This window comes from Phyllostomus hastatus, unplaced genomic scaffold (genome assembly GCF_019186645.2).
Source record: "Phyllostomus hastatus isolate PE091 unplaced genomic scaffold, TTU_PhHast_1.1 phas_contig_948, whole genome shotgun sequence".
Taxonomy (NCBI): Eukaryota; Metazoa; Chordata; class Mammalia; order Chiroptera; family Phyllostomidae; genus Phyllostomus; species Phyllostomus hastatus.
In genome coordinates, this window is record NW_025333993.1 from 6,693,591 (window position 1) to 6,720,276 (window position 26,686).

Genomic DNA, 26,686 nt, shown 5'->3' on the forward strand with positions numbered 1-26,686 from the left:
AGCGTCTTGACTGTTTTACTCTCCGAGTGAACGATAGCCCCATTTTCTAGAAGTTTCTGCCGTATTCCTTACGTTACAATAGGAACCCCCGGCATTTCGTATGCGGCATGCGTGTGCCGGTGGCGCTGTGCGGGGGCGTAGCCAGGACACAGTCTGTTTCCCGTAGGAACCCGGGCCCCCGGAGTGTGGGAGGTGTGCCGCACAATCACGGGACACGGTGACTAAGGGAAGTGTTCCCTGCCTTGCGTTCCTCTCCTGCCCTCTTCAAATGAATTCTGTTTTTTCTGCTTTAGAAAGACTTGGACTGTCCTCCTTTTTTTTTTTTTAAATGCAAAAGACAGGCACCCCAGTGACTTGGTAATTTATGTGACTCAACAGCGCCCTCGGTTTGGACCTGCGCTGCCCCCCTGGCCGCCCCCAGCTGTTACGCCCAGGACGGCCTGTCCGCCTGCAGCAGCCTTGCCGGCGGGGAGGGCAGCGCTTCCGGCGCGGGAGCCAGCACTCGCTCGGGACCGGCCGCCAGGGGCTGCTGTCAGAACCGTGAGGCTGAGCTCACCTCCCGAGAGGCGAGTGTACTCCTTCTGCCGCCAGTCAGTTTTGTTCCGCCACCAGCCCTGGTTTCGAAACTCGGGTCTCACTGCACGGCCTCCCCTCACCAAGCGTCCTCACGGCTGAGTCCCTTCCAGCCAGGCATTACGTGGGACCTGGACGCGATTCAAGACCTCAGGTTAAGACTTGTGTGTTTTTCATTCAGTGCCAAGCTGTTGTGAATGCACGGATTCCACGCACACCGCTAAAGCCGCGGGAAGCGCGCCGGGGTTTGTGCTGGGGGAAAGCGCTTCCTGCTTGTGGACCTCAGGGGCCTGGCCTCCGGGGCAGCGGCCCTTGGCGATCAGAAGGGGGTTTTTCTGGGGGGTGTCCTCGCGTGGGGCGGCCCCAGCGACCCCGTCCCAATGTAGACAGCACAGAGGGCCCTGCTGGCTCAGCTGAGGCACGGAACACTACATGGAAGGTCTTCCGTTAGCCTGGTGGCTGTTTGGTTTTGGTTTGTTTTCACAAAAACTGCATCTTTGATGATTCTAGAATTCACAGCAGAGCAGAAATGACCAGCGAATGTCAGAGATGGCCGGTGTCTTCGAGTTCCTGGAGCAAATCTCTTCATTTCCCCCAACTTATGTAAGAACAATTAAAAGTGAAGAAAGCATGAAAGAATAGGTCAGAACTCCCATGCGACCTTCACCTGGATTTGCCCCTGGTTGACATTTTACCTCATTTTGACAAAGAGGGTTTGGTGTTTTTAGGGAAAAAAAAGTGTGTATGTTACAGCCGTTACGTAAACCACACAGCACAGACTCACTGCTGAGTTGCTTACGAGAGCGGGGGCTTTCCGCCTTTTTGCTCCCAGGAGTTGGCGGGTGGGCGGCACAGTTTCTTTAATTTACAGCCTACTGACGTGCAGTGGGTCCGGGTGGCTGGTCGCCACCCTGTCGGACCATGGGCGTATCCCGTCTTCACCCCGGCCAACACATACCAACTTCTTATGATAGGCTGTGTCTTGAAAGTGCTGTTATAAAACATAAAACATCTTAGGGCCATATGCTAGGAGGACAATGCGTTGATCTTTTATGCTCAACAAAGGGATTCCACCCCGTGACTGAGGAAAATTCCACCCGTGATCACGTCATGAGTTACAGGATTTACAATTGTTCTTTCAACTCTCCAACGCAAGTTTCGAGACTGGGACGTTAGATCTGATTGCTTGCTTCTAAAAGAATTTGTGTGTGTGTGTGAAGTGTAAATAGTGTACAAATGCTCTTGTATTATTTATGTGAGTATCTGTCTGCCCCATCAAACTGTAATGCAAGATCATTTGAAGGCAAGGACCATATGTTGTCAATTTCTGTATCCCTTTTCCAGGATTTTGCCCATAGTAGGCATTTAGTGAGTGTGTTTGTTTGAACACTTAAAAAGCGTTTGGGCTTTTCCCACGAGTGTATTGTGAAACACTTCCTCTGCTCCTGTGTGTGGGAGACCCGAGGGGCCTCAGGGGACAGGCCGGCCGCCTCGCCAGCTCGGACTGGCTGCCCGGTCCACTCCGGCTCAGTCACCCTGTATTCAGCTCTGATGGGGATTTCGTAAACAACCGTGTTAAACAGTCGGAAAGAATCAGCCATTGGTGGGCCTGAGGATAACTGACAAAACAGAGTTTTAGGAGAAAGTGGGGAGAGGTTTTTTTTTTTTTAAAGATTTATTTATTTATTTACTTCTTGAGAGAGGGGAAGGGAGGGAGAAAGAGAGGGAGAGAAACATCAGTGTGTGGTTGCCTCTCGTGCGCCCCCTACTGGGGACCTGTTGGGCAATCCAGGCTTGTGCCCTGACTGGGAATCAAACCTGCCGCCCTTTGGTTCACAGGCTGGCACTGGATCCACTGAGCCACACCGGCCAGGGCAAGAGTTTTATCTTTTATCAGTGTGCTTTCCAGTTTAGAAACGGTACCAAGGACCCGCCGGTCGGTTGGTCGGTCGGCTGCTCCTTCCCGTGGACTGGCGGCGCTGTCCGAAGTGCAGACTGCTCAGACCGCGTCGGTCCCTGCGTGCCCCTCTGCCTCCTGCTCACTGGGGGCGTCCTGGAAGCCCCCCGCCCCCACGTGGTGTTCCCTGGGATTCTCTGAATTTTCCAGAGTCTCGGTGACAGCCAGTTGAACAAACGAAACTTGGTTAACATAAGTGGACTAGATAGAAAGTTCTTGGCTTTCCCTGAATCCTCTTCAAACTGGCCAGTTCTCTCTTTTCAGGCACCCTGTGTATTTGAATACTGGACTCCTAGAGTCACTGTTCTAGTTTTCGTGGAAAAGGAGACATTTGGGACTATTCACTGCGTCTTGAAGCCGTCTTAAAGATGAGGAAACTGAGGCCCTGAAGAGGTGGTGCCTCCCAGCTGGTTGGTGGCGGAGCTGTTGCCCCGATTCTGAGCTGGGTGCCCTGCCCCACGTGGGCACAGCTCTCCAGAGGGTCAAGGCCAGGCCAACGGATGATGGGCAAATAGGAATGGAGGGTGGGGCCCTGGGACATCCTCAAAATCAGGGCCATGCCGGGCGGTCCAGGCCTGCCCCCTCTCCACGTTGCGGAGGTGTGGGCGAGGGCGCACGTCACCTGGGACGCACCGCCCCTGGGCACGCCGGGCAGGGTGCCCACAGGTGTCCCTCTTGCACCCTGGCTCGCAGCTCAGAGCCTCCTTGGCTTCCCAGGCGCGGTCCCCAGCTCTGTCAGAAGCCTGTTTGTGTTGGACGGGGGCGCGTGGCGGGCGTCGCAGGCAGGCAGGCAGGCAGGCAGGCTAATGAAGGCCCTGGAGACACTCGGCTGCTGAGCCCACACCCCCGAGCCTGCCGGGGGAGGGGGGTGCGGGGGGAAGGTAGCGCCCCTCCTGTGGGGGCGATGGCTCAGCCCCCACCCCGACCTGTAAAGCGTCCCTTTCTTTCAGTGACGCTGTGGCTTTCTTGGGTCCCCCGCTCGCAGGGTAGGTTTCACCTCTCAAACGAGCCCGCTCGGCCCAGCAGAGGTGTGATGCCCGTAAAACCAGCCTCGTTAGAGACGACGTATTCATTACCCCTGTTTTACGGGTCCTCCCAGCCTTTGTGCTCTTTCCAGAGTTGGCAGGTAACAGGAAAGGCAGTAAATGCGCGGCCTCGCACGGAGAGCCTCGGCCCCAGCGATGCCTGACGCGGCAGCAGGAGCCTGGGGAGCAGAGGCGATGGGGTGCCCGCTGGGTCCCAGGCATTGGGGACCTAGAAGGGACTGTGGCCAGCACAGGCGTAGCTGCCTCTTCCCATCTGTCGCGAACCCAGAGTCGTCACCTCAGCTCCACTCCGGTCCCTAGTGAAGGACCAGGATGTGTAGAAATTCATCTCGCTGCTGGGCCCACGTGGCGTCAGGGCCGGCCTGGGAGAGGCAGTCCCTTCAGAGCGAGGCCCCTCGGCCAGCTCCGGCCACTTTGGGCTCTCTCCTAGCAGGTGTGTTGGCCACTGTCCAGGTGACCCTGTCCGCGGTTCTCCGCCCCTTCCTGGGCTCTGGCTGCTCGTGGTGCCAAGGTTGCGCTGGCGGGAGGCGCAGGAGGTGAGGGGGGTGGCCGGATTCCCTCTTTCCTCTCTGCCCTCTCGGCTCACAGCCCCCGCGGTGGCCCTGGCTTGCCTGGTTCCGTGAGGCGTCCCTTTGGTTGAATCCTTGTGGATGTGCCATCTGTGGCTGAAACCGCAGAGTGGTGAGCAGTAACTCCCTTAAACGATAGCACCTTGGTTCTCTGTGCCAACGTCCTCTCACGGCCTTGCCCAACCGTGTACTCCCTCCCCTGCCCGCTCCCCTCCCCGGGGGCCCCCCTCCCCAAACACACCTGTGTTGTCACTATTTCATGGTTGCATATCACATCGAGTTTGTATTTTCCTTTGTGAGGCCTTGGACGTTTTGATCACAGTAAGTAGGCGTTTGCTGCGTTGCCCCATTTTGGGTCGGGTCTTGTGGGGGCCGTGGGGCAGGGGTCGCAGCAGGGAGTTGGGATGCAGGCAGATCTGGCTTCGTGGGGTCAGGCCCCAGCTCTGTGACTGAGGTGTGGTGTGGGCGCCACTGTGCCTCCTGAGGTGCCCTGTCCTCCTCTGGGGGTGGCATGCTGGTGCAGAGGCATCGCTTGCTGAGGATTGGGGTCCGGAGTCTGAAGCACCCAGCGGGGAGCTTCTCGTGGGTGGGTGCACGGCGCACGGTCGCTTTCCTGACACAGCTGCAGTCTAGTCTTGTAGCAAGGGCCAGCGCCTGTCACTCCTCCGTCTCGGTGGGAAGTCTTGTTCTGAGAGGTCCCTCGGTCAGTGCTCTGCAGGTTGGGCGGGGAGGAGCCCTGGGGCAGGCTCAGCGAGGGCCCTGGGCGCTGCCCAGGCTGCCCCTCCATGTCCTCCGTATGCAGGACGGTCAGTGGGGGCGTGGGGGCTGATTGCAGACAGGATGGGGAGCTTTGGGGAGAAGAGGAGTCGAGACCTTGACCCCTTTGCTTGCTCTTTTTAAAAAAATGACGGTGAAATGTAGGTAATGTCAAGTTGTCCACCGCGATCACCTTTTAGGGTACAATTCAGTGACACTGATTTCGTGCACAACGTCATGTGGCCACCCCCACTGTCTGTTTCTGATACTCCTCTGTCCCCCCAAACAGAGACTCTGTACCCATGAACCAGTGACTCCCCAACTTTCTTTCCCCTCAGCTCCTGGTAACCTCTGCTCTGCTTTCTGTTTCTATGGATTCGCCTGTTTTAGGTGTTTCATATGAGGAGAATCGTACCATGTTTGTCCTCTCGTGTCTGCGTTACTTCACTTGGCACAGTGTTGTCAGGGCCCTTTCATACCGGAGCGTCTATCGGAACTCCATTCCTAGCCCCGGCTGGCGTAGCTCAGGGGATTGAGCACGGGCTGCAAACCAAAGCATCGCAGGTTCTATTCCCAGTCAGGGCACATGCCTGGGTTGCAGGCCACGGCCCCTAGCAACCGCACATTGATGTTTCTCTCTCTCTCTCTATCTCCCTCCCTTCCCTCTCTATACATAAAAAAAAAAATTTAAAAAACCCCAAAAAAGAACTCCATTCTTTTTCCCGGCTGAATAGTGTCCCGGGTGTGTACATTTCCCACGTTGTTACCCGAGTCTCCACTGACTCTCTGTTGACACCTGGGTTATTTCTGCCTTTCGGCCGCAGCGAAAAATGTTGCTGTGAACGTTGGTGTTCAAGTGTCTGTTTGAGTCCCTGCTTTTATTCGTTTGGGGTACACACTTGGGAATTGCTGGCTCCTGTGTTTATTCTCTTTAACCTCTTGAAGAATTGCCAAGTTCTTTCCCTGCTGTTTGGAAAGTCAGTGTCACTAGAGTCACTGTGATGGGTCAGATGGACCGAACTGGACGGACGCGTTACCCGGGGTCCCACGGCAGATCTTGCGAGCAAGCTGCCGGGCTGGGTACCAGGCCCAAGAGGAACGGTCTCAAACCCCGATGCCCAGGGGCAGAAGAGGTGGCACTCACAAGTCCAGCTGTGTCCCCCAGTAAGGAGGACAGTGCTGTGTGGCTCCAGCCAGTTATTGGCATGTGGGAAAGAGTTTTCATTTCTTCCAGAGCACCAGGAAATCTGATGAGAGGTGTCCTGATTTTTAAGTGACAGTAAGTAGTCCAAAATGGGTGAACCAAATAGAGCATGTCCCCGGGTTCAGTTGTCTGTTGGTGACGGTTGGCCTGCATGTTTTTGGGGCTTGACTGGTCTCAGCTGTGTCACTGAGGCAAGGAACCCCCCCTCACCAGGGGCAGTCGTCCTGGGGTGACAGTGCTTGGGATCGGTGGCGGCTCACATTGGGGGAGCAGGAAGGCAGGGGCAGGGGGAACCCAGGCCGCCCACGGAGGAGTCTGGAGGCAGGGGCCGGGGCTGGGACTGCAGCCTCCCCACAGGGGCCCCGCCCAGGCTCATCTCAGACCCTGCCCCGCCCGCACTGCGTGCTGCTTGGTGGCTCAGATCGGAAGTCCACCCCAGGTGGCCGTGGCCACACGAGCAGTCCCCGCCTTCAAGGAGGGCAGCCCCGCTCTTTGAGGAAGAGACTCCTCCTGTTTCTGTGACGGAGATCCGCTGTACCGTGTCCAAATCACGAGTGTGAAGACTCTGAGTTGGCGAGCAGCGGGCTGCGGAGCACCCATGTGTACATGCGGTGGGAAGAACGGGCGTTTCCCTGGGGCGTAGTGCCCGCCCCTGCTTCCCCGAGCGTGCCACACCGGGAAGGGGATGCCCCGAGAAAGGGCTTGTGCTCTGCGGCCTCGTGGGTTCATCTTCTGGGTCTCCCATGTGTGGTTGCCTAGCAGCTCACCGTGTCATGACTGAAGCCCGACTAATCTGATTGGTTGCGAGGAGGCCAGTGTGTGTGGGAGGTGGAAAACCTTCGTGGGTTTGCATGAGTCGTCTGGTGTTTCCTGGGAGAAGGACAGGGACAACCAAGACACACCCGGAGCTGGGGACATGTCTCCCACCCGGCGCTGAGTCGGCGGTATGGCTTGCGTCTCCCTGACTGAATCTTCTCAGAGGCATACGAGTGGCCGAAGCGACAAGCGATGGGTGAAGCGGCTCCAGTGGGACGGGATGCAGCGTGCGCACACGTCTCTGACCTTGGCCGCGCTCCCCGTAGCAGGTGTGGCAGTTTGTTAACCAACGACGGAGTAGCCCCTTCTGTGTATTTGCACCCAGGGCAAGTCTGCCCGCTGGCTTCTTTGGAAGTTGGGGTGCCCGCGCTCTTTTGGGCATGAGTGAATCTAGGGTCTCGTGAGCTTTAGTTACTTTTCAGGGTTGCACAAGCTTGTGGCTATCTGCACTTAAAAATCACCTGTAGGTGTGATTTACGTTCAAGAAAACGCGCCGACTTTGGTGTAGTCTGATGTACGCCTGCGCCCCGAGTCGCCGCCCCCGCCATCTGAGCAGGCTTCCACGTCGTCTCCAGCGTCCGGCCGCGCGCCGGCCTCGGCACCTACGGGTCAGCTCTCCCTCCCTGCAGAGCATGGCGGTCTCTTCCGGAATCCCATCCTAATCGAATCGTGCGGTCCATCCTCTTCTGTGTCTTTGCACGGTTCTGTCTTTTTTGTTCCGACCAGCGTTCTGCTTCTGAGCCTCGTCTGTGCTGCTGCTGCTGCTGCTGCTGGTATCTCATTCCTGGTTGTTCACGAGTCGTGTCCACTGTGTGGCTGTGCTCTGGCTGGCTCACCCACTCACCCGTGGGGCGGCATTTGGGCTGCCTGCCGTTCTTGGCTGTTACGAGTAACGGTGCTCCGACCGTTCGTGCACGAGTCTGTGCGTGGACATGTGTTTTCATTTTTCTCGGGTGAAGGCCCAAGAATAGAGTTTCTGGGTCATATGGTGAGTGTGTGCTTAATTTGACAAGAAGCTGCCAGACCGTTTTCCGAACTCATTGCACCGTTTTATATTCCCACCACGAGTTCCAGTCGCCTCCCGTCTTTGCCAGCACTAGATACTGTCAGAATCCAAAATTTTAATTGTTCTAGTGGGTGTGTAGCGGCATCTCATTGCGGCTTTCACTTGTCTTTCCCCGGCGACAAGTGATCCGGGGTCTTTTTCAGGTGCTCATTGGCCCTCTGACGTTTTCTCTGGGGGAGTCTCCGGTCAAACCTTTCTGCTGATGTCTCGGTTGAGTTGGGTGTATTCTCCTAATTCTGTTTTCAGGGTATAAGACTATTTTCTGGACCTAAGTCCTTTGTCAGACACGTGTATTGAGAGTTGTTTTTACAATCTGTTGTTTGTATTTTATTTTTCCTAACTTTGTCTCTGGGAGAGCCGCAGTTCTTAGTGCTCTGGGGTTTTAGGCAGGCCGGCCGGTCGTGTTTTCTTCGTGGCCGACCTCCCCGGGAGGGCGCGGGCCCACCCTCGCCTCCTCACCTGTGAGAGGTCGGCTTGTAGAAGGTTCCTGTTCCGTGAACCGCCTCGCCTTCCGGTGTTCCTCTGACTGCTCCCTTCCGAAGCCACTTAACTTGCTCCTCTGCCTTCTGTGTTTTCTGCAAGACGGGAATGAGTTTTAAAGTTTCCTTCATTGAGTTTAGTTGAATGCAGTTTTATCTTTGGAGCTGCTTCTCCGTAGCCACGGGGCTCTTGGGACACACCCTCCGGTGTCAACAGAGGGACGTCCTTTCTCTTTTGAGAGGCCTGGCACTTGCAGGAAGGTGGCCCGGGAGCCTGCGTGTGCGCTCACTGTGACTGGCAGATGTTGGTGCGATTGGTGCCGGCCTCTGGGGACGGGGGCTCCCCCAGCCCCACGGCTGTTTCCCTGGTGCTCCACCCCTGAAGGAGCTCTCTGAGCCTTCTGTGGTCCGAGAGCAAGTTTCAGCCTCTGGTGCGGCTCGAAGACTCCTCGTGGCTTCAGGGGAAGGATCGAGGCTCTTCTCTAGGTTATGTAGGTTCGGCCTTCCCCTCTACCTGGACCTGCACTTGGGACAAGGAGGACGTAACCTGTGGGTGCCCGATATTTTCCCGGTATGAAAGCGTGCTTCTCGGTTGTCCGTGGCCGGTCCGTGGCTTGGGGACGGCGGAGCTGGGGGGCCTGTGGAGGCCGAGGGCCAGTGATCTCTGGATCTGAGTGCTTTGTCTTCCGTGCCGGCTTTCAGCTCCGTCTTGTGTCTTCTCCCAGGCAGGAGGGTGGATTTCCTCGTGGGCGAAGTGTGGAGATTCAGGTTCTCTGTAAAATGCACCGGGGGACTTTGGAGACTAGGATAGAAAGTTTAATAATGAACTGTACTTACTTCCTTGGACCCTGGTTTCCGGACAGGTTATTGTTATAGTACGAGCATGCTTAGCATACTTTCTGTCTATTACATAACAGTTTACATGTTCAGAGCACACAAATCTAGCTTTTTTTTTTAATTTTTAGAGAGAGGGGAAGGGAGGGAGAAAGAGAGGGAGAGAAACAATGACGTGCGAGAGAAACATCGATCAGTTGCCTCCTGTACGAGCTCCGACTGGGAACCGACCCCGCCACCCAGGCACGTGCCCTGACCAGGAATTGAACCGGTGACCTTTCGCTTGGCAGGACGATGCCCAGTGAACTGAGCCACACAGGTCAGGGCGGATCTAGCTTTTCCTGCTCACGAGTTGGGAAGTACTCACGTTACCTACACGAGGTCTTCGGGAGCAGTGCCTGTCATCTAACGTCATGCTGAGTTACGACCTTTCCGTTTCTTTCTTTACGACCCAGGACATCCGGGACCCTCTCTTGCAGTGGCTGGGGAAACAGGTGGGTCCTGCAGGCGTCATAAAGTCCAGCAAGCTCTCCCTCCAGTTTGTCACCTCCTGCACGTCTGAAGTCGAAGTCACGCCGGCCACTCTGCCCGTGGTGACCGACACGACGGCCTTCTCATCGGAGCACTTCAGCCTGGAGATCTACCGGCAACACCTGCAGACGAAGCGGCTGGGAAAAGTAGTCCTGTTTGCTGAAGTGGCGTCCACCACCATGGACCTTCTGGACGGGTGAGTTGTGGGCCCGCGTGGGGAGTCCAGTTGGGCGAAAGGGTCTTTCTGGCCCGTACTGGGGACGAGGGACAGACACGTGGAACGGGAGGGAGCTCTTCACAAACCACCCGCGAGGTAGGCGCACCCGGCCCTGGAAGGGTTCGCCTACAGGAAGAGAGCTTCAGCGACGTTCTTGGACCCAAGGGTTGTGTTTGAAAGGCTGGGCGGCTCCCGTGGCTCTTTGTAAAACCTGGCCCTGCAGAGTGTCCCCGGGGAAAAGGAACATGGTGAGAAGACACGGCGAACAGGTGGCACCGTTGTCCGAGTGAGTGTTTTACTTTCGCGTCCTTAGAGCCAGCGGCAAACATTCAGTTGAAGCTGTTTTGCAGGGGTGTCCGGGCCGGGGCCAGATGGGAAGGGCGTGGAAGCTGTGTTCCGTTGGAGTCAGGCGGGGCTTTGTCCTTGAAAACCTGCTCCGGTCCGTTCCCGTCCAGGACATTTTTCGAGCGCTCTGTAATCCCATGTGCGCGCCCGAAACGCACTCTTACTGAAAAATTTCCTTTTTATTCCTTCTGTTTCCTGGACTTTGATGAAAGGTTAAAAAATGGAAAGCAGATGAAAGGAATTTTTTTAACTGCCAAATTAGTCAGTGTTAATGAATAGCCTTATATTCTGAGGCAGTCGAAAAGGTGGGATTATAGAGGGAGCGAACAGGAAAAGCCTCGTCCCTCAGCCCGGGACTGAAATGTGGGGAATGTCGGCGTCCCCCCCCCGGCCCCCCGCAGAGCCCCGGTTCACGGGTCCCGGGCGCTCTCCCCGGCGGGACTGCCCGGCGAGATGCATTATCCAGCCCACGGGCCATGTGGAAATATTTTGGCCTTTCTTCTTAATAATCATCTCTGGAATTTGATGGCATGTTGATATCAAAGGGGAACTTTAGGGTTTCTTGACATTCCCACCCCAAGTCTTGCGAGGGGCAGCTGTGGCGTGCGTGGAGGGAAACGTCCGTGTGGGGGGGGGGGTTGGCGGAGGGAGGGGAGGGGCGGTCGGAAGGGGGTAATTGCCCCGGTAACCGCAGTTCTCGTCCGCCGAGCTGCTCTGCCGTGGCATCGGGACTCTTCTCCCTGGTGCTCCCAGCCTCTCCTGCCTCCACTCCCCGCCCCCCCCACCCGCCCCCCAGCCCCTCAGGAGACAGGGAGCCTGTTCTTGTAGGTGCAACAGCCCTTACTTGCTGGTGCAAACCCGTGACAATCTTTTGTAACTCAACCGAACATTCCGTTATATCAAGAGGGTGACCCATTATCATTACACTTACCTAAGTTAAAATGAAAATCGAGACACGACATTTAACCCAGGATTTGGGGAGGTGACATGCAGACAGAAAAACGGGGGCACTTCCAGACCATTTTTGCTGTTTCCGTGGGCGTAAGTGAAGACTGGCGTGTGTCGGATGATCCTGGAACATCGGACAGCGGTCTCCGAGCCTGAGCCCGTGCAGTGGGCACGCGTCACCAAGAAGCCCGTGAGCGCCCCCCGCTGGAGTGGGCGGCCCGGGGCTCCCTGGGGATCAGGTGCGCGGGTTCCCTCACACCGCGGGGAGCCCGGGTTTGGGGTGCAGAGGGGCGCTGTGCAGCCACACTGCTGCTTTGGTGCCCTCGACTGCCGGTGAGCGCCTCTTGGCCATTGGCCTGTCTATAGAAAACTGAACGTCCTGTCTGAGGCGGCGTGGGGCTGTCAAAGTGTGTGGCTGAGCGCGATGACAGTAGCCTGGGAAACTTCCGCAGGATCCAGAGTTTCTGTTTTGACAAAAGGAAACTATTGCAACTTTTCCGAGGGCATTTGCTTCTCTCCTTGCCTGGTCTCCGGAGAGTGCAGAGTAAGACGGCTGTGGTGGGTGGCGACCGGCCCTCTGCCGGCCGCAGGTCTGACGTCGAGTTGTGCACCAGGACTTACCCTTAAGAGAAGGAACTTGAAGAGGTCGCCTTAGTGCCAAAATGACCTACAATGGTCTGCAGAGGGGCCGTGAGATAAAGGAAACATATGGCTTATTACTTCCCTAGCACACCACCAAAAGCACTTCTGTCGCGAACATGGTATCTGACCCACACGAGCTCCCTTTCGGAAGCGCAGTGTGGCGGTGATAACAGCCGTTGTAGCCAACGTGTATCGAAAGCTTCTGTCTTTCAGACACTGCTTTTAGGCACCTCGCACGTATCGACTAATTTCGTGCGTCATCTTTCGGTGCCTGGGGTCCGTCGTCGTGGGAATAGAGTGGCACCCCCGTATCACAGCAGCGTGTGGGATCGTTCCTGTCTGTGTGTGTTGATAATGATTGTGTGGTACATTGCATCAGTGGGTGAACTGGGCGGGGCCAGGAGGACTTCCCAGACCACGGACTGGGTTTGCTCCACGCCTCCTGTTGCTGTGGGAGAAACAGGGACCCTCGGATCTCCCTAGGCAGGGAGAGGAAAGGAGAGACTCCCCGCACTGGCGGTGGGTGCGTTCCTGCCGGTCTGTCCATTTGGCAACCTGGGTTCTGCTCACTGTGGCTTCTTGCCCAGCGTCCTTGGGGGTCTCGGCCTTGCCTTTTTTGGGGGGCGGGGAAGTTTTAACCTGACTACCTCTGAGACTCGAATTAGAAGGGATGGACTTTTCACGTGCTCATGCCAAGGGGGTTTGGGGTCTGGGTACTGTTTGGAGGGTGACGGTCATGGCTGTTTCCGGGAGACAGGAGTGTTTGCAGCTTCGGTAGGCCTCCAGCCGGCTTGCCGCAGTGGTCCCCTGTGCAGGGACCTGGTCTGGACAGAGTGCCCTGTGTGCCCCTCCGCCGCCCGCTGCGCAGTCTGGCGGCAGCTCCCTTGGGCCAAAGGAAGCGCGGGGCTTGGGTGGAAGGCCGGCCTGTCGTCACTCTTGGGTGTGAGGCTCCTGGGCGTCGGTGGTGGTGAAGCATCTGTCTTGTCACTTGCTGAGGCCGCGGGGACAGCCCCAGAAGCTCCACCTTAGGTGCTGACAGAATGCCCCTCTCTTATCAAATCTTTTTCTAGCTTCTTAAGACTGGTTAAGCGCCACGGAGGTCCTTCCTCTCTCGTTGAACTTTGCTCAGGGCACCCAGGACCGACAAGCACCGCCCTTCGCATTTTCAGAGCTATTTCCTGTGGCGAAGCAGCTTCTGCCAGACACCTGCTGGGCTGCAGACCCTCCCAGGCGACAGAGGCCCGGCTGCACGACAGCAGCGGTCGTCAGTGGTGGGCCTGTGGCACCTGTGTCCGAGCCACCTGTCCCGCCCGGACGCCGCCTTCAGGCGGTGGTCCCAGGCCTTGTTTTCCGTGGTTACTGAGTCTGTGCACCAGATGCAAACCCCACTCAGGCGCCCGTCTCCAGGCCGGTTAGGGTTAGGCTCAGCGGTGTGAGAGAGGTCCCCAAATGCAAGTGGCTTCAGCAGGGGGGACCGAGGTGGGTGGTCCCGGGCCAGTGTGTGGCCCACAGTGCCAGGGACCCAGCTGGGTTGCTCTGTCACCCTCAGCAGGCCCAGGGGGCACCCGGAGCCTGAGTGCTGCCATTTTAGCCCATGAGCGGGGTTGGGGAGAGGCAAAGAAGGATGGGGCTCTGTTCTTTTCAGACTCTGTCTGATCGATGGTGTGAATAGCCTGGACAGAGTCCCCTGAGGTGGCTCGTGACGTTTGTGCTCGTGTCCCAGGGCCGGGACCTGTGGTAGCATGACCACAGCTACCTGCAGAGAAGGCCAGGACATGAGTGCGGTCTTCACACTCAGCACCCACGAATCCACGAACCCTGGGGCCCTCGCCCTAAGGAGGAGAGCGGGGTGGGTGCTGGAGGGCAGTCAGAAGTCCTGTCCCGGACGCTCCTTGTAGCCGCCTGATGACAAACCGCGTGGCCGTGGCCTTTGCGGTGGCCCCAGTGCCTGCAGGATTAGAAGCCCCAGGTGGAGGAGATAACTCGTTGAGTGGAGACGCGAGTTTTGTTGTACTGCGCACTCAGCGTCGCTGGAGCTGCTTTTCTTACGTTTACGTAAACCTGGGAGAATTTGGGAACTTGTCTTCGGACGAATATTTTGGAGGACATTGTATTTGCTTCAGTGACCGCAGACCCAGCCAGGCTGCTGTGGCCTGGAGGTGGGCCCTGCACGTTTGCACCTGCTGTGTGGGTGTGAGCGCAGGGTGGGTGGTCGTGGGGCCGTGCACCCACCACCTTCACCCCCGCCCCGCCCCGTGGATGTCAACACTGTGTTAGTGGCTCCGCAGAGGGGACAGAGTTCTGGGCGGAGCCAGGGGCACAGGGAAATCGATGCGGGAGTTGCCTGCTGAAAACTAAATCAAGGCAATGGGAGGGCCTGTGCCGCCGCACCCCCCCCCCCCACCCCGCTGCCCCTGCCAAATAAAAATAAAAGTGAAAACCATGTGATGACTTTCCCCTTAGTCTGACTTGGCTGTGCCCCCCTCCCCAGTCTGGTGAGAGGAGGAGACTCCCAGCTGCGCTCCTCCTCCGCGCACGGCCGCCGATACCTGTTGCTGACCTGTTGCTGACCGGGAACTCGGCGTTGTCGCCTCTGTTGTCCCGGAGCGCCTTTTGGGTGCGGTGCTGGTTTTGGTCGATTCCAGACACCTGTCTTTTCCTTTCCCTGCTGCCTCCCGGCAGGTTTCCCTGTGGCCTTTCAGCTGAGCTGGTTGGACGGGTGCGGGCTCACACTAGACTGTGGTCCACGGTCACGTCCTCCAGCCGCAGACCCGGACAGCCGTCCACTCACGTGAGCCATCGCGCACCCGTCCCGTCTCCGGCGAGCGCCGATCGGCCCTCTGCTGTGAGGAAGGCGTGAGCCGGGCCCCGGAGTTCAAGAGCTCGGGGGGACCTGAGCCACCGTGGTCACCGTGGTCGCATTTGGAAACGTCTTTTATTCGACCTACTGTGCCCTATCGATGACTCGTGCCGCACCTGTCAGATGCCGCAAGCACTCCGTGTGCCCAGCAGAGCGCGCGCTGAGCCCAAGGTCCCCAGCCTTGTTTGTATCCGTTTCCTGCACATTCTGGCTTGTCCTCAACCAGTTGGCCACGGGGGTGGGAGGGGTGGGGGTGGGTTTCATTTGTGAAGAAGAGTTCATAATTCTTTATCAAGGAAGTTTAGTTCCTTCACATTGATTAAGTCCCTGCTTTTTCAGGCCTACGTTTACCTTCATCGTCCCTGGAATAAGCGTGATGGGGCGTGTCCTGGGTGCTGAGCGCTGGAGGGAGCCTGTGGGGGAGGGTGCCCTCCCTCGCCTCACTGCGCGTAGGAAGAAGCCGTTGGCTTGTGTGGTTCCGTGCACCCTCTCAGTGCGCCGGGAGCCGGGGCAGAGAGGGCCGGGCCATAGAGGGCCGGGCCCAGCAGGCAACGTGGTACAGGGAGAGAGCTAGCCTGGCCAGTGAGCTTTCGGGCGGTCGCTGCCGTGTGCCAGGCTCTGTTCCTGAGGCCGTAAAGCTCGGTCTGGCCGGGCAAGTGCTGGAACCGAAGGTGTTGTCACCAGCGCGCTCTGCAGCCTCAGCAGCATCGCCCCTTGGCTTTGCTCTCCTCGGCTGAGAGAGCAGAGGCTCTGGACGCTCCCCGTCCCTTGCCCACGGGACGCTCCCAGGCCAGCGTCTGCCCCCAAGCCAGCCTTGGCCTCCCGTAACCTGCGGCGGGCGTCTTCAGGAGGCTGCCGTGGTTTTCCGGTGAGCCTCCCGGTGGTCGAGGAAACCTTGCGTGAAAGACACTTGAATTCTCCGACCAAAGGCGAAGGAAAAACACACCCATACAACCATTTTAAAAAAACATTTGGGGGCAGTTACATCCAGGAGAATAGCCACCACCATGTAAGAAAGGTCGTATTTTTGTTGCAGAGTTTGGGGCTCATCCCAGCTTTTCACCTCTCTGCCTGCGTGTCTGGTGGGCCCCCGACGGCTCCCCCCCCCACCCCCCACCCCCGTTCTTCCCTTCCGACGTGGCCCCCCTCGCCCGCTGAGCCGCACCCCCCTCCCCGGTCCAGGCCTGCGAGGACAGAAATTGGGCTGGAACTAATTTAATGGCTGAGTGACCTCACAGTAGAGAAACAGCCGGATCCTAATAGGGGTCTTTGTCTACATTTTCACCCTGGCTGGTAGCATGCCAGTCAAGAGTCAAGCTGGAGACACAGGTGGAAGCGATTAGACCTGTCATAAAGTTTGAAAAATTGATTCTGGAGGCGAAGTGAATAGATTGAACTTGACAGTGTTGTCCTAAAGATTCTAAGGGAAAATTCTGTAGTTTAATTTGAAATCCCTTGATTATTCATTAGCTTTCCAGATGGCTTTTGTTGATGTTTTACATATTAATGCCTGTATTGTGTTATTGGTGTTCCCTTAATGTGCACAGAGGTAACGAGCAAAGAATAAATACTTGGGTAAGTGTCCCAAATTAATGGGATGTTAGCGTAATTGGGGAATAAAGGGCTTTTAAGAAGTTGATTGCTTCGGAATAATTAGCATGAGCTCTTTTATGGGCCAATTTGGTACTTCTAAAGTGAAAATTACTGGAGAATTTTAAAGAAAGCTTCATTTTAATGTTTATTTCTCAGTTAAGGTTTAGAACGTAACTTCAGCCTCTGACTTGGGCGGTCACGACGGCAGGGTGGTTCCGGCAAGTTCTCCACCAGGCACTTCTCTTTGGCCCCGATTCAGCGCCCGAGGAGGTTAACCTTCCGCGCGCCGGACTCCTGGAATTGCGTTGTAAAGCGGCCTGTTGTTTGCCAGAGGGTCCTCCACGCCCGTCCTTCGAGTTCTGGGATGTTTGCCCATGTGGCCCCTGGTTTTTAAGTGGAGGGCGAACTTGTCGCGACATGCGCCGTTTTATGACGGTCACAGCGTGTCTGTTGAGATGGCGTTTTCATTACACCTGGGTCTTCTTCTCTGCCTCTCTCTCTCACCGTCGGAGACACTGAACTCTTGGTCAACCCGAGAGGCCCCACGTGTCCCTGCGCAGAGGAGCGAGCCTGAAGGCGCGTGCCAAGCCGTGGCCGTGAGTGACAGGCGCCCCCTGCAGAGGGGCGCGGCGCGGCGCGGCTGGGCCCGGGGCAGCGGGCACCCTTCCCCCAGAGCCCTCCCCCACACCCCCCAGTGCCGGCTCCTGCATGTGCGCAGTGGAGGCGGGCTGACCCTTCGGGGCGCGCACTTGACTTTTAGGAAAAAACTCGGTATCGTGGGCGGGGGGTGTCCTTTGTGGGAGGTATTTGCAGGAACTGCTGTTTCTCCGTGTGCACTCATTCCACATCGCTGAGGACCTAATATCTTTTTAAAAAAATCCTCACCTAAGGATATGTTTATTCATTTTCAAGATAGAAGAGGGGGCGGGAGGAGAGAGAGAGAGAGAGAGAGAGAGAAACATCGATGTGAGAGGAAGACATATCTATCAGTTGCCTCCCATATGTGCCCTGACTGGGGATTGAACCCACAACCTTTCGGTACACAGGACGATGCCCCAACCAACTGAGCCACCTGGCCAGGGCAGGACCTAATAGCTTGGTTTGACCTAGGGGCTGAGGTCTGGGGGTGGTTCCGCCTTTTTCTGCACGAGCCACTTCGGGCAGACCAGTAGTAACGTTCAGGCCTCCATTTCCTTGTCTGTGTGATGCCGCTGGTAACAGTCTCTGCTTTTTGCTTTTCTTTTCCCTTTTAAGGTCAGTCCCTCAGCTGATGTCTCTCCAGCCCCAGCTGTGTGCCCAGAAGGGCGGGCCCCAGCCCGGCCTCGCCCCCAGGAGCCCGCATTCCACCCAGGGCCTGGGGGAGGCAGCGCACTGTGTCTGCGAGGGTCTTAACTCGCATTCATCAAACTCGCGTCATTCTTTGCACTTTGGAGGTGATTCTCTCTCTTTTGCCTTCTCGACGCGCTCTTCCCCAGCCGCGCTGGGGTGTCCCTGCAGCTGCCGGGCGGTGGCGGCGTCTTGGCGCAGTGGGGGTGGGGCGGTGACGTTTTTTGTTGAAGGTTATGACAACTATTTGTTGGCATCCTAGAGGCGTGACGGCTCGTCGCCGGTTACTATCTGGCCGAAAAATGTGTTGTTTCAGTCCAGCTTTTCCCGAAAGAGGAGAAAACATAGTGGTCTGTGTGCATGCCTTTCCCTTAAAATACGTGGAACCAGCTCTCTCCTCCCCAGACTTTCTCTTCATAAACCGTAACATTGTATCGTTTTTGTGGCTAACAACAGTCCATTCGAAAGAGCCGAACCTTCAGCCGCTGTTTGAAGGGTTGGGTCTGTCCATGGGGATGCCTCGAGCGTTTTCCGAGTCGTCCTCCACGCCGGGGGCAGTGAACGCTCGAGGTTGGTATCGATGCGGTCTCTTGAATTTCTCTCAACGCCTCAGATATTGGCTACTCTGTGGAGCTGCTTGATTATATCCATAGATTTGATAGTCACTTTGTCCAACGCCTCTGTCATCTTAAACCAGGAGTAAAAGACCACGAAAGGAATCAAGCAAGACAAGGTAAAGAAAGCAACCCATAAAGATGAGACAGGGAATTCTCTAGAAGTTTCTTTCCCCCGGTTCACATGTACCTGAGAGAGAAAGCCGGGGGTGTCAGCCGCGGTTTAGAAGTGAGCCGGGTCTCCCGCGGTTTTCGGTCCCGCCCTAGAGTGTGGAGGAGTTACTTCTTAGCGGCAGGCCCATGCAAACGCCCTCGGAGCGCCCAGAGGAGGCTGGTGAGGAATCTGGGCAGCACTGGGCAGGATGGGGCGTGGGAGGCTGCCAGCCGCCCCGGCCTCGCGGCTTCGGCAGCTGCCAGCCTGGGGCAAATGCTGCGGCTTCGCATCTCAGGGTGGGTGGACGGCAGGGGTGCCCACCCATAGGATGGCCACTTGTGTCACGAGGGTCAGAGGGAGTAGTGACGTGGAACAGGTGGTCGGTAGGTGCTGGCTTCATCTCCTCTCGGCCCCCCAACTGAGCCATCGCCGTGTTTTCCCCGCGTGGGGACTGCTCGAGAGCCAGAGGGCCACGTGCTGGGAAATGGAAACATTCTACCACAGCACGAAATGTGCGACGAGAAAACCGGATGCCTAAAGCTCGGTCCTACCCCAGTGTGGATAGGCCGGAGGACACCACGCCAAGTGAGAAAAGTCGGACGGAGAAAAGGGAGTAGTGCTCTGTGATGTCACGTCCACGTGGGATCTTTTTTTTTTTTTTGAAAGATTTTATTTATTTATTTTCAGAGAGGGAAGGGGGGGAGGGAGAGAGAGAGAGAGAGAGAGAGAAACATCAATGTGCGGTTGCTGGGGGTTATGGCCTGCAACCCAGGAATGTACCCTGGCTGGGAATCGAACCTGGGACACTTTGGTTCCCAGCCCGCGCTCAATCCACTGAGCTACGCCAGCCAGGGCTCATGTGGGATCTTAAACAGTTTGTGAACACAGAACGAAAGGGAGGCTGCCGGCGGGATGGGGGGCGGGTAGAATGGGTAGAGCCGAAGGGCACACACGTACGAGCAGGACAGGCACCGTGTACCACTCGGGCACCTGAGAGGCGCCTCGGGCTCAGTCCCAGGCCACCGCAGTAAGGGGGATGTCACAGTGAAGAGCCAGGGATTTCTCGTTTCTCATTGCGTACAGAGTTATGCTTGCACTGTACTGTCTGTGAAGTATGCAATAATAGCATCGTGCCTAATGAAACAGTGTATATACTTTAACTAAAAGCACCTCCTTGCTAATAACTGCTAACCATCATCTGGGCCCTCAGCAAATCATGATCCCTTTGCTGGCGGAGGGCCGTCCCTCGGGGTTGGTGAAAGGCAGTGTCTGCGAAGCACACTCAAGCAAAGCTCAGAGGTCTGCCCGTAAGTGGGTTGCCCACTATAGTGAATAGAGACAGCAGTATTGTGTTGTAACCGTCAAGCTTGCTAAGAGACCAGAGCCTCATTCTTCCACTCAAAAGAACTGATACTTTTGTAACATGATAGATGAGCTAGTTATTGCTACGATGGCAGTCATAATAGTTAGCTGTATCCCATTAACATCTACACCTTCAATTGATTACGTATCAAATACATTTCAATGAAAAAAACGAAACACTCCTCTAAATGCAGAGAAAACCCACTTGGTGTATGAATTATAATATCAGCTTCCAAGCGGAAAAATGTGAAATATGCTTAGAATTTAGTGTCCACGGTAACGCGAGTGTGCACGCTCACCTGTGTGCATGTGGCGGGGAGCGCGAGGCGGTGTCTCGCTAACAACCTGGGAATGTGCCGGATGGCCGAGCAGATGTGCCCCCTGCCCCCCTCCGCGGCCCGCCCCCCCCCCCCCCCACTTTCCATCTCTCTCCGGACTCTGCTTTGTGACTCGCTCAGAACAACTTCTGTTTTCCTTCCCAATAAAACACTTACCTGCTTCGGAGGCGAGGGTTGATTTGCTTTCATCTGCCCCTTTAAAATCTTTTACACACCTACCATTTGGCCAAACACACTCAGAGCTCTGAACAACCCTTGTTTCTGCTTTTTGTTCGGGGAGAAGCATGTTCTGTTTCTGCATGAGGGGCATTCCGTCACTGCGAGATCCCAAACGCCACATTTTTTCTGCGTTGCACAAGGAGTCATTCATCATTTTCATTCTCTGTTTGGCTCTCCCACCAGAGCATTCAAATTAGCGAGAAGGAAAAGGATGAAGTCATTGCCTGGCAGAGGAGTATTTTCTTGGGATGTGGGAAGGGGCGCGGAGACCAGAGGCTGGGGGGGTGGGATTGTAGTGAGGTCTGTATCTGCTCCCTTTCTGTCCTCTGGCTCCAGAGGGCACTCGGGTGATGATGGAGGGATGCCGATGGAGTCCTCACGGTTTAAAGTCGGTACAGAATTTGCCTAAAACCAAAACTGTCTGGGGGGGTGGCTGTGTCGAGGACCCTGGAAGCTGAAGCTGTGACTCTGTCTTTCTGCTGCTGACGCACAGCTGTGTGACGCCAGGTGACTCGCTTGACCTCTCGGCCTGTTTCCTCAAGAAGGTCGTGCTAGATCCAGGGCCTGATGACTTTTTCAATATGTGGGAAGCGTATTTATATGTTTTATGTTGACTGGTAGTAGAGCGAGCGATAAAAACTACCCGCAAACAATGTGTTAAATCAATGAGCCCCTTTTCTTTTTTTTTTAAATTCAGGGTTTTTAAAAAAGATTTTATTGATTTTTTTTTAGAGAGGGAGGGAGAGAGAGAGAGAGAGAGAGAGAGAGAGAGAGAGAGAGAGAGAGAGAGACATCGATGTGCGGTTGCTGGGGGCCGTGGCCTGCAACCCAGGCATGTGCCCTGACTGGGAATCGAACCTGCGATGCTTTGGTTCGCAGCCCGCACTCAATCCACTGAGCTACGCCAGCCAGGGCAATGAGCCCCCTTTCAAACAAAGCACCTCGCTGTACAGATGGGGCCGGGGGCCCTTCTCGGAGCTCAGGTTCCTCCGGGCACCAGTGTCGACACCCCTGGCCAAGAAGTGCCAAGGGTCCTTCCACCGGGGACACTCAGGCCGGGCTGACTGGGGACAGTTACATCTTTATGTCCCACTGGGGACAGGCTGACTGGTTGGCGGCCTGTTTCTTTTCCTGCCCTGCCTTGTTCCAAGGATTTAAGGCAGCGGGGGTTTCAGCTTGTCTCTTACTAAGTTCTTTCTGTGTCCAGTACAATGAATAGGGAATTCGCTGTGTTTCCTGGTTGTTACGTGTCACGCCTAAGCTATTGATAAGTGCGTAGTATCCGTAAAACTCAGCACCATTCAGAGTTTTGCAACTTCCTCAGACCAAAGTAGTGAGCACCCCACACGTGCGGTTCCTTCTGGAACCCAGGGGAACCTGGGTTGTGAGCCTCGGACGTGGAGCTTGTCTTCCAAGGAGTCGGTTTTGTTTCTGTGTAGGAGCTCGATGAAAATGCCTCCTCCTGTGGCTTTGGGTTTCGGGTTCGTTCCTTCCAGACTCATCTCCCCTCTCCTTCTCTTCCTTTTGATGCAAAGTGTAAGTGTCTCCCATCGGCCGAAGGTCTCCAGAGGCCTTCTTGGAGCCTCCTCCGAGGCCCCTGGAGACAGAGCACCGTTACAATATCATCGGCAGCCCTGACCGGCATGGCTCAGCGGGTTGGGCTTCGTCCCACAAAGCTAAAGGTCGCCGGTTCGGTTCCCAGTCAGGGCGCAGGCCTGGGTTGTGGGTTTGGTTCCTGGTCAGGGCGTATGCGGGAAGCATATGGATGCTTCTCTCTTGCATCGAAGTTCCCCTCTCCTCTTCCTCTCTTCCTTCCCCTCTCTTTAGAAATAAATACATAAAATCTTTAAAAAATATTATAGGCAGCTTTACTTATTTTTGTTTTTAACTGTGGCATCTGGAACACTATCACGAAATAGACCAGCATTTCCCAGCATGATGTTGTCATCGGTGGCTTGGAACGAAGGACTGGACAGCTGCCAGACCAGAGGCAGTGGGCGCCCGAACTCGGGAAGCCTCGTAGGTCTGCGAGGTGCCTGCATGGCCAGGCACCCCAGCTTCCCGGGCGATGCCCTCCATGCTGCTGTGGGCGTCTGAGCGCCTGCTGCTGAGCAGCTCCCTGAGGTTCGTTCGGCTGACGAATACTTATCGGGCCCTTGTAAGTCGGGGCAGCTCCCTCCAGGCGTCTTACAACAGCTCTCTCTCCCCCAAGGCGGGTCCTCGCAAACTCATCCCGTTCCCCAAAGGGGATCCGGCCGTGGACCCAGAAGGAGCAAATTTCACGTTCTCTCAAATGAGAGCCGAGACATTTGTTAATTCGTTCAGACAGTTGCTGGTTAAGACAGTGACGGCTAGCGAATTAGGTAAAACAGGTATTTGAAGATAACTGCCGTGGACCCCTGAATCCCTGTGCTGCCCCCTCTAGAAATTTCCAGTTATGCCTGTTCCCTCACAGCCCCCACGGGAGGTCCACGCCTGGGGTCTGAAGGACCCCACGCCTTCGCAGAATGCCCACTGGGGTGCACGAAACGACTTAAACTTGTTGTTTTCAAAATATTACTCAATTATAAGAAGATTCTTGTTCACTACAGGAGCACTTGGAAATATACTAATAAATAATAAGGAAGAGAAAATCATGTGTAAGTCTACCATCTGTAAAAAGGTTATGTTAACCTTCTGGTATATTTTCTTCTGGTCTTTTTTCCCTCCTATGCAACATGTAAATTACATTTCTATTACATGTGAAAGAAGCATTTCCCATGCAATCAAATGGGCTGCTAAAATGATACCTTTTATTGGGCGCAAATAGTTTGACCATGAGTTACTCAAGCAATTTCCTATGAATACATTCCTGTCGTTTCCAGTACCTATTATAAATGTTAAGCATATTTCTCTTTGAGCTAACAGTTCTGTATAATTCTTTAGTGACCTCATTACAATATTTCTTCCCCAGGAGATAAATGGAAAATTACAAAACAAAAGCAGACCATTGATAGAAGTTGAATAGGATGAGGCTAATATGTTATTTACTTCATATTATTCTATCACTGCTACACAATTATCTCACATTATGTCATCGTGTCCCCAGAGAGATGTCATACCTCAGTAATAGTAGTTAACACTAGTTAGGCACTTACCGTGTGGCAGGTCCCGTGCACTGTGCATTTTCCCCATTCAGTCTCTATCAAGACCCCCTGAGACGGGTACTATTATAGTTCCTGTTTTAAGACATGAGAGAGCTGTCACTTAGAGGGTTGAAATGACGCGACCAAGCCACATAAAGAGTTAAATGGCAGAAGCATTGTCTCGAGAGCCTTAATTCTTCGCTCCTAATACTCTATTACTTCCAACAGCTGCTTTGCTGACATCCTCACGCACTATATTCAACACCTTCCAATACCCATTTACATATTAATCTGGTTACAGAAGGAAATCGGATTAGCTGACATGCCTAATTCTGGTTTTCTTAATTTTTTTAATGAGATGGGTGCTGGAAAGGACTGTCTGGGGAGTTCGAAGTTAGTCCCTGGTGTTACGTTTACTGGTGGGATGAGTTACTTAACTTGTTTGTTCTTCTGTACTAGTGTCTGTAAAATGTGGACAGGAGCGCCTGTGTTAATGAGTTGTGCTCTGGATTGGTTAGGAAAATATATATATATTATATAGTCCTTGCACTACACTGGTTCCCAAGAGTAGTACTCTCCTTATTTCCTTGAATTTCAACTGGGATAGGACATCTCTAGTTAGTAAAATTTCCTTTGAAAATGAGAATGGCCTATTTTCTTTAGCTTACGTGGTTCACAGTGACCCTTCAAAGATCAGCCGTAATGAGTTTATTTATATTTCCTCATGTTTCCAAGTTCTATGAACTTGAAAATAGGCCAATAATAATTTTCCAATTTGAAGAAGAGAAAAAAAAGATGGACCCCCCCCACCCCCCGAGGCTCAGGAACCTGTGGGATGATACTAAAATGTCCAATATATGTGCAACTGGACTCCCACAAGGAGTTGAGAGAATGGGGTGGGGGAAAACCATATGAGGAAATAATGGCCAAATGGTCCCCTGATCTGATAAAAGACATAAACTCACAGGTTTAAGAAGTTTAACAAGCCCCAAGCAGGATAAATAAATGTGATGGAAACAGACCTTGGCACATCCGTAGTCGAACTGCTAGTGACCAAAGACAAGGGGGAATACTGAAAGCAACCTGAGGAAAACAACACTTCACATGCAGAGGAGCTGTGAATTGAATCATCACAGATTCCTCATCAGAAATTATGGAGGCCAGAAGAGAGTAAACAATATTTTCAAAAAGGCTCAAAAGAAAAAAAAACAACTTGTCAACTCAGCATTCTATACCCAGAAAAAATATGCTTCAACAATGAAGATGAAATGCATTTTCATATAACAGAATACTAAGACAACTTGTCATAGTGCAGATCTGATGTAATACACTTTGAAAACTAGGACAGTGGATGGGTGATAAGTGGACCTATATGATGACACTGTTTCTACCTCTAATGTGAAATGGTATAATTATGCTCAGTAGATGTATAAATTAAGTATGTATAATTTAATCCATAGAATAGCCACTAAAAGCATAAGGCAAAGAGGTATAGCCAAAAAGCTAACAGAAAATTAAATTGAAATGTCCAAATAATCCAAAAGAAGGCAGGAGAAGAAAGGATAGAGAAACAAAAGATAGAAGGAAGAAAACAAACAAAAATGATCAGAGTGGCAGACTGAACAATTACATTAACTGACAATGGGGCCAAGCATTGCCGTTAAAAGGAAGAGAGCATCAAAATAGATAAAAAAAAAACAAAACAATAAAACCTGAGTGTATGTTCTCTTTAACATACATTTCAGTTATAAAGACACACGTAGATTAAAAGTAAAAGGAGAACAAAGGATACAGCATGCATACAGTAAACTTAAGAAGGCTGGAGTGATTTTATGAACATCCAGTAAAACAGACTTCAAGACAAAGAATTACAAAGGGTAAAGAGGGATGCTTCATCAAGATAAAAGGGTGAAGTCATTGAAAAGACATACAATCATATACATTTACCTAATAACAGCCTCAAAAGACATGAAGCAAAAATTGACAAAATTAAAGAGAAAAATAGACAAATCCAGAATCATAATTGGAGATTTTCATACCACTCTCTTAACAGGTGATAGAACAACTAAGCAAAACCATGGAGGACATGAATAACACTTGTCAATCACTTTTTAAAAAAAAATTAAAAGATTTTATGTATTTTTAGGAAGAGGTGAGGGGATGGAGAGAGAGAGGAAAATAAACATTGATATGTGAGAGAAACATCGATCAGTTGCTTCTCACACACCTCCAGCTGGGGACCTGGCCAGCAACACGGCATGTGTGCTGACCAGGAATTGAACCAGCGACCTTTCTGTTTGCAGAGTGGCACTCAATCCACTGAGCTACAGCAGGCAGGGCCCAATCACTTGTTAAAAATTGGTGTTTATAGAACACTGCCTCCAGCTGAATGCACATTTGTTTCCAGTACAGCTGGTATATTCATCAAAGTAGAGTATATGCTGGGCAGTAAAACAAGACTCCACAATCGCAAAGTAACTGAGATCCCATAGAATACATTCTCTGTCCATGATGGAAGTCAGTTACAGGTCAGTAAAAACAAAGTGTCTAGAAAAATCATCAATACTTCAAAATTAAACAATAGACATCTAGATAATCTCTGGGTCAAGGAGGAAATAAGAAAATTATAAAATATTTTGAAATTAAGGAATATCTATAGAGATGCCCTATCAGAAGACTCAATATTATTAAGATGCCAGTTTACTTTAAATTAATTTATGAGTTCAGTGCAAGTTTAATCAGAATCTCAGCAGGAGTTTTATAAACTGAATCTAAAATTTACATAGAATTTATATAAGATTGCAAGGGTCCTACAGTAGAGAAAATTACTTTGAACAAGAACAAAATTTGAAAAGTTATTCCCTGACTCGAAGACTTACTATGAAACTGTGCTAAGCAAAGCCGTGTGGTATTGGCATTAATAACAACAACAACAAAAAAATAGTAAGTAGAACAGAATATCCCCAGAAATTGACCTGCCCTTAATTGGCCATTTGGTTTGGACACAAGTGGCAAAGTAGTCTATTGCTTTGGAGAAAAGGAAAGTCTTTCTAAGAATAACTGGATATGTGCTCCATATAGGGAAATAAATGAGTCATGACCCCTACCTCAC

The 26,686-nt window shown here is 53.4% G+C and overlaps 1 protein-coding gene across 8 annotated transcripts in view; it reads left to right on the plus strand.

Annotated features, from left to right (window-relative positions):
* HLCS (holocarboxylase synthetase) overlaps nucleotides 1–26,686 on the plus strand; it is a 171,078-nt gene that overhangs the window by 42,429 nt on the left and 101,963 nt on the right. For all 8 annotated transcript variants that reach the window (XR_006787409.1, XR_006787408.1, XM_045852560.1 and 5 more), the window contains exon 6: nucleotides 9,756–10,027. Coding sequence is in view for 6 of the 8 variants with exons in the window: in XM_045852560.1 (XP_045708516.1) it covers nucleotides 9,756–10,027 (272 nt within the window). In the remaining 2 variants the exon portion in view is untranslated. The remainder of the gene's footprint in view (nucleotides 1–9,755; nucleotides 10,028–26,686) is intronic.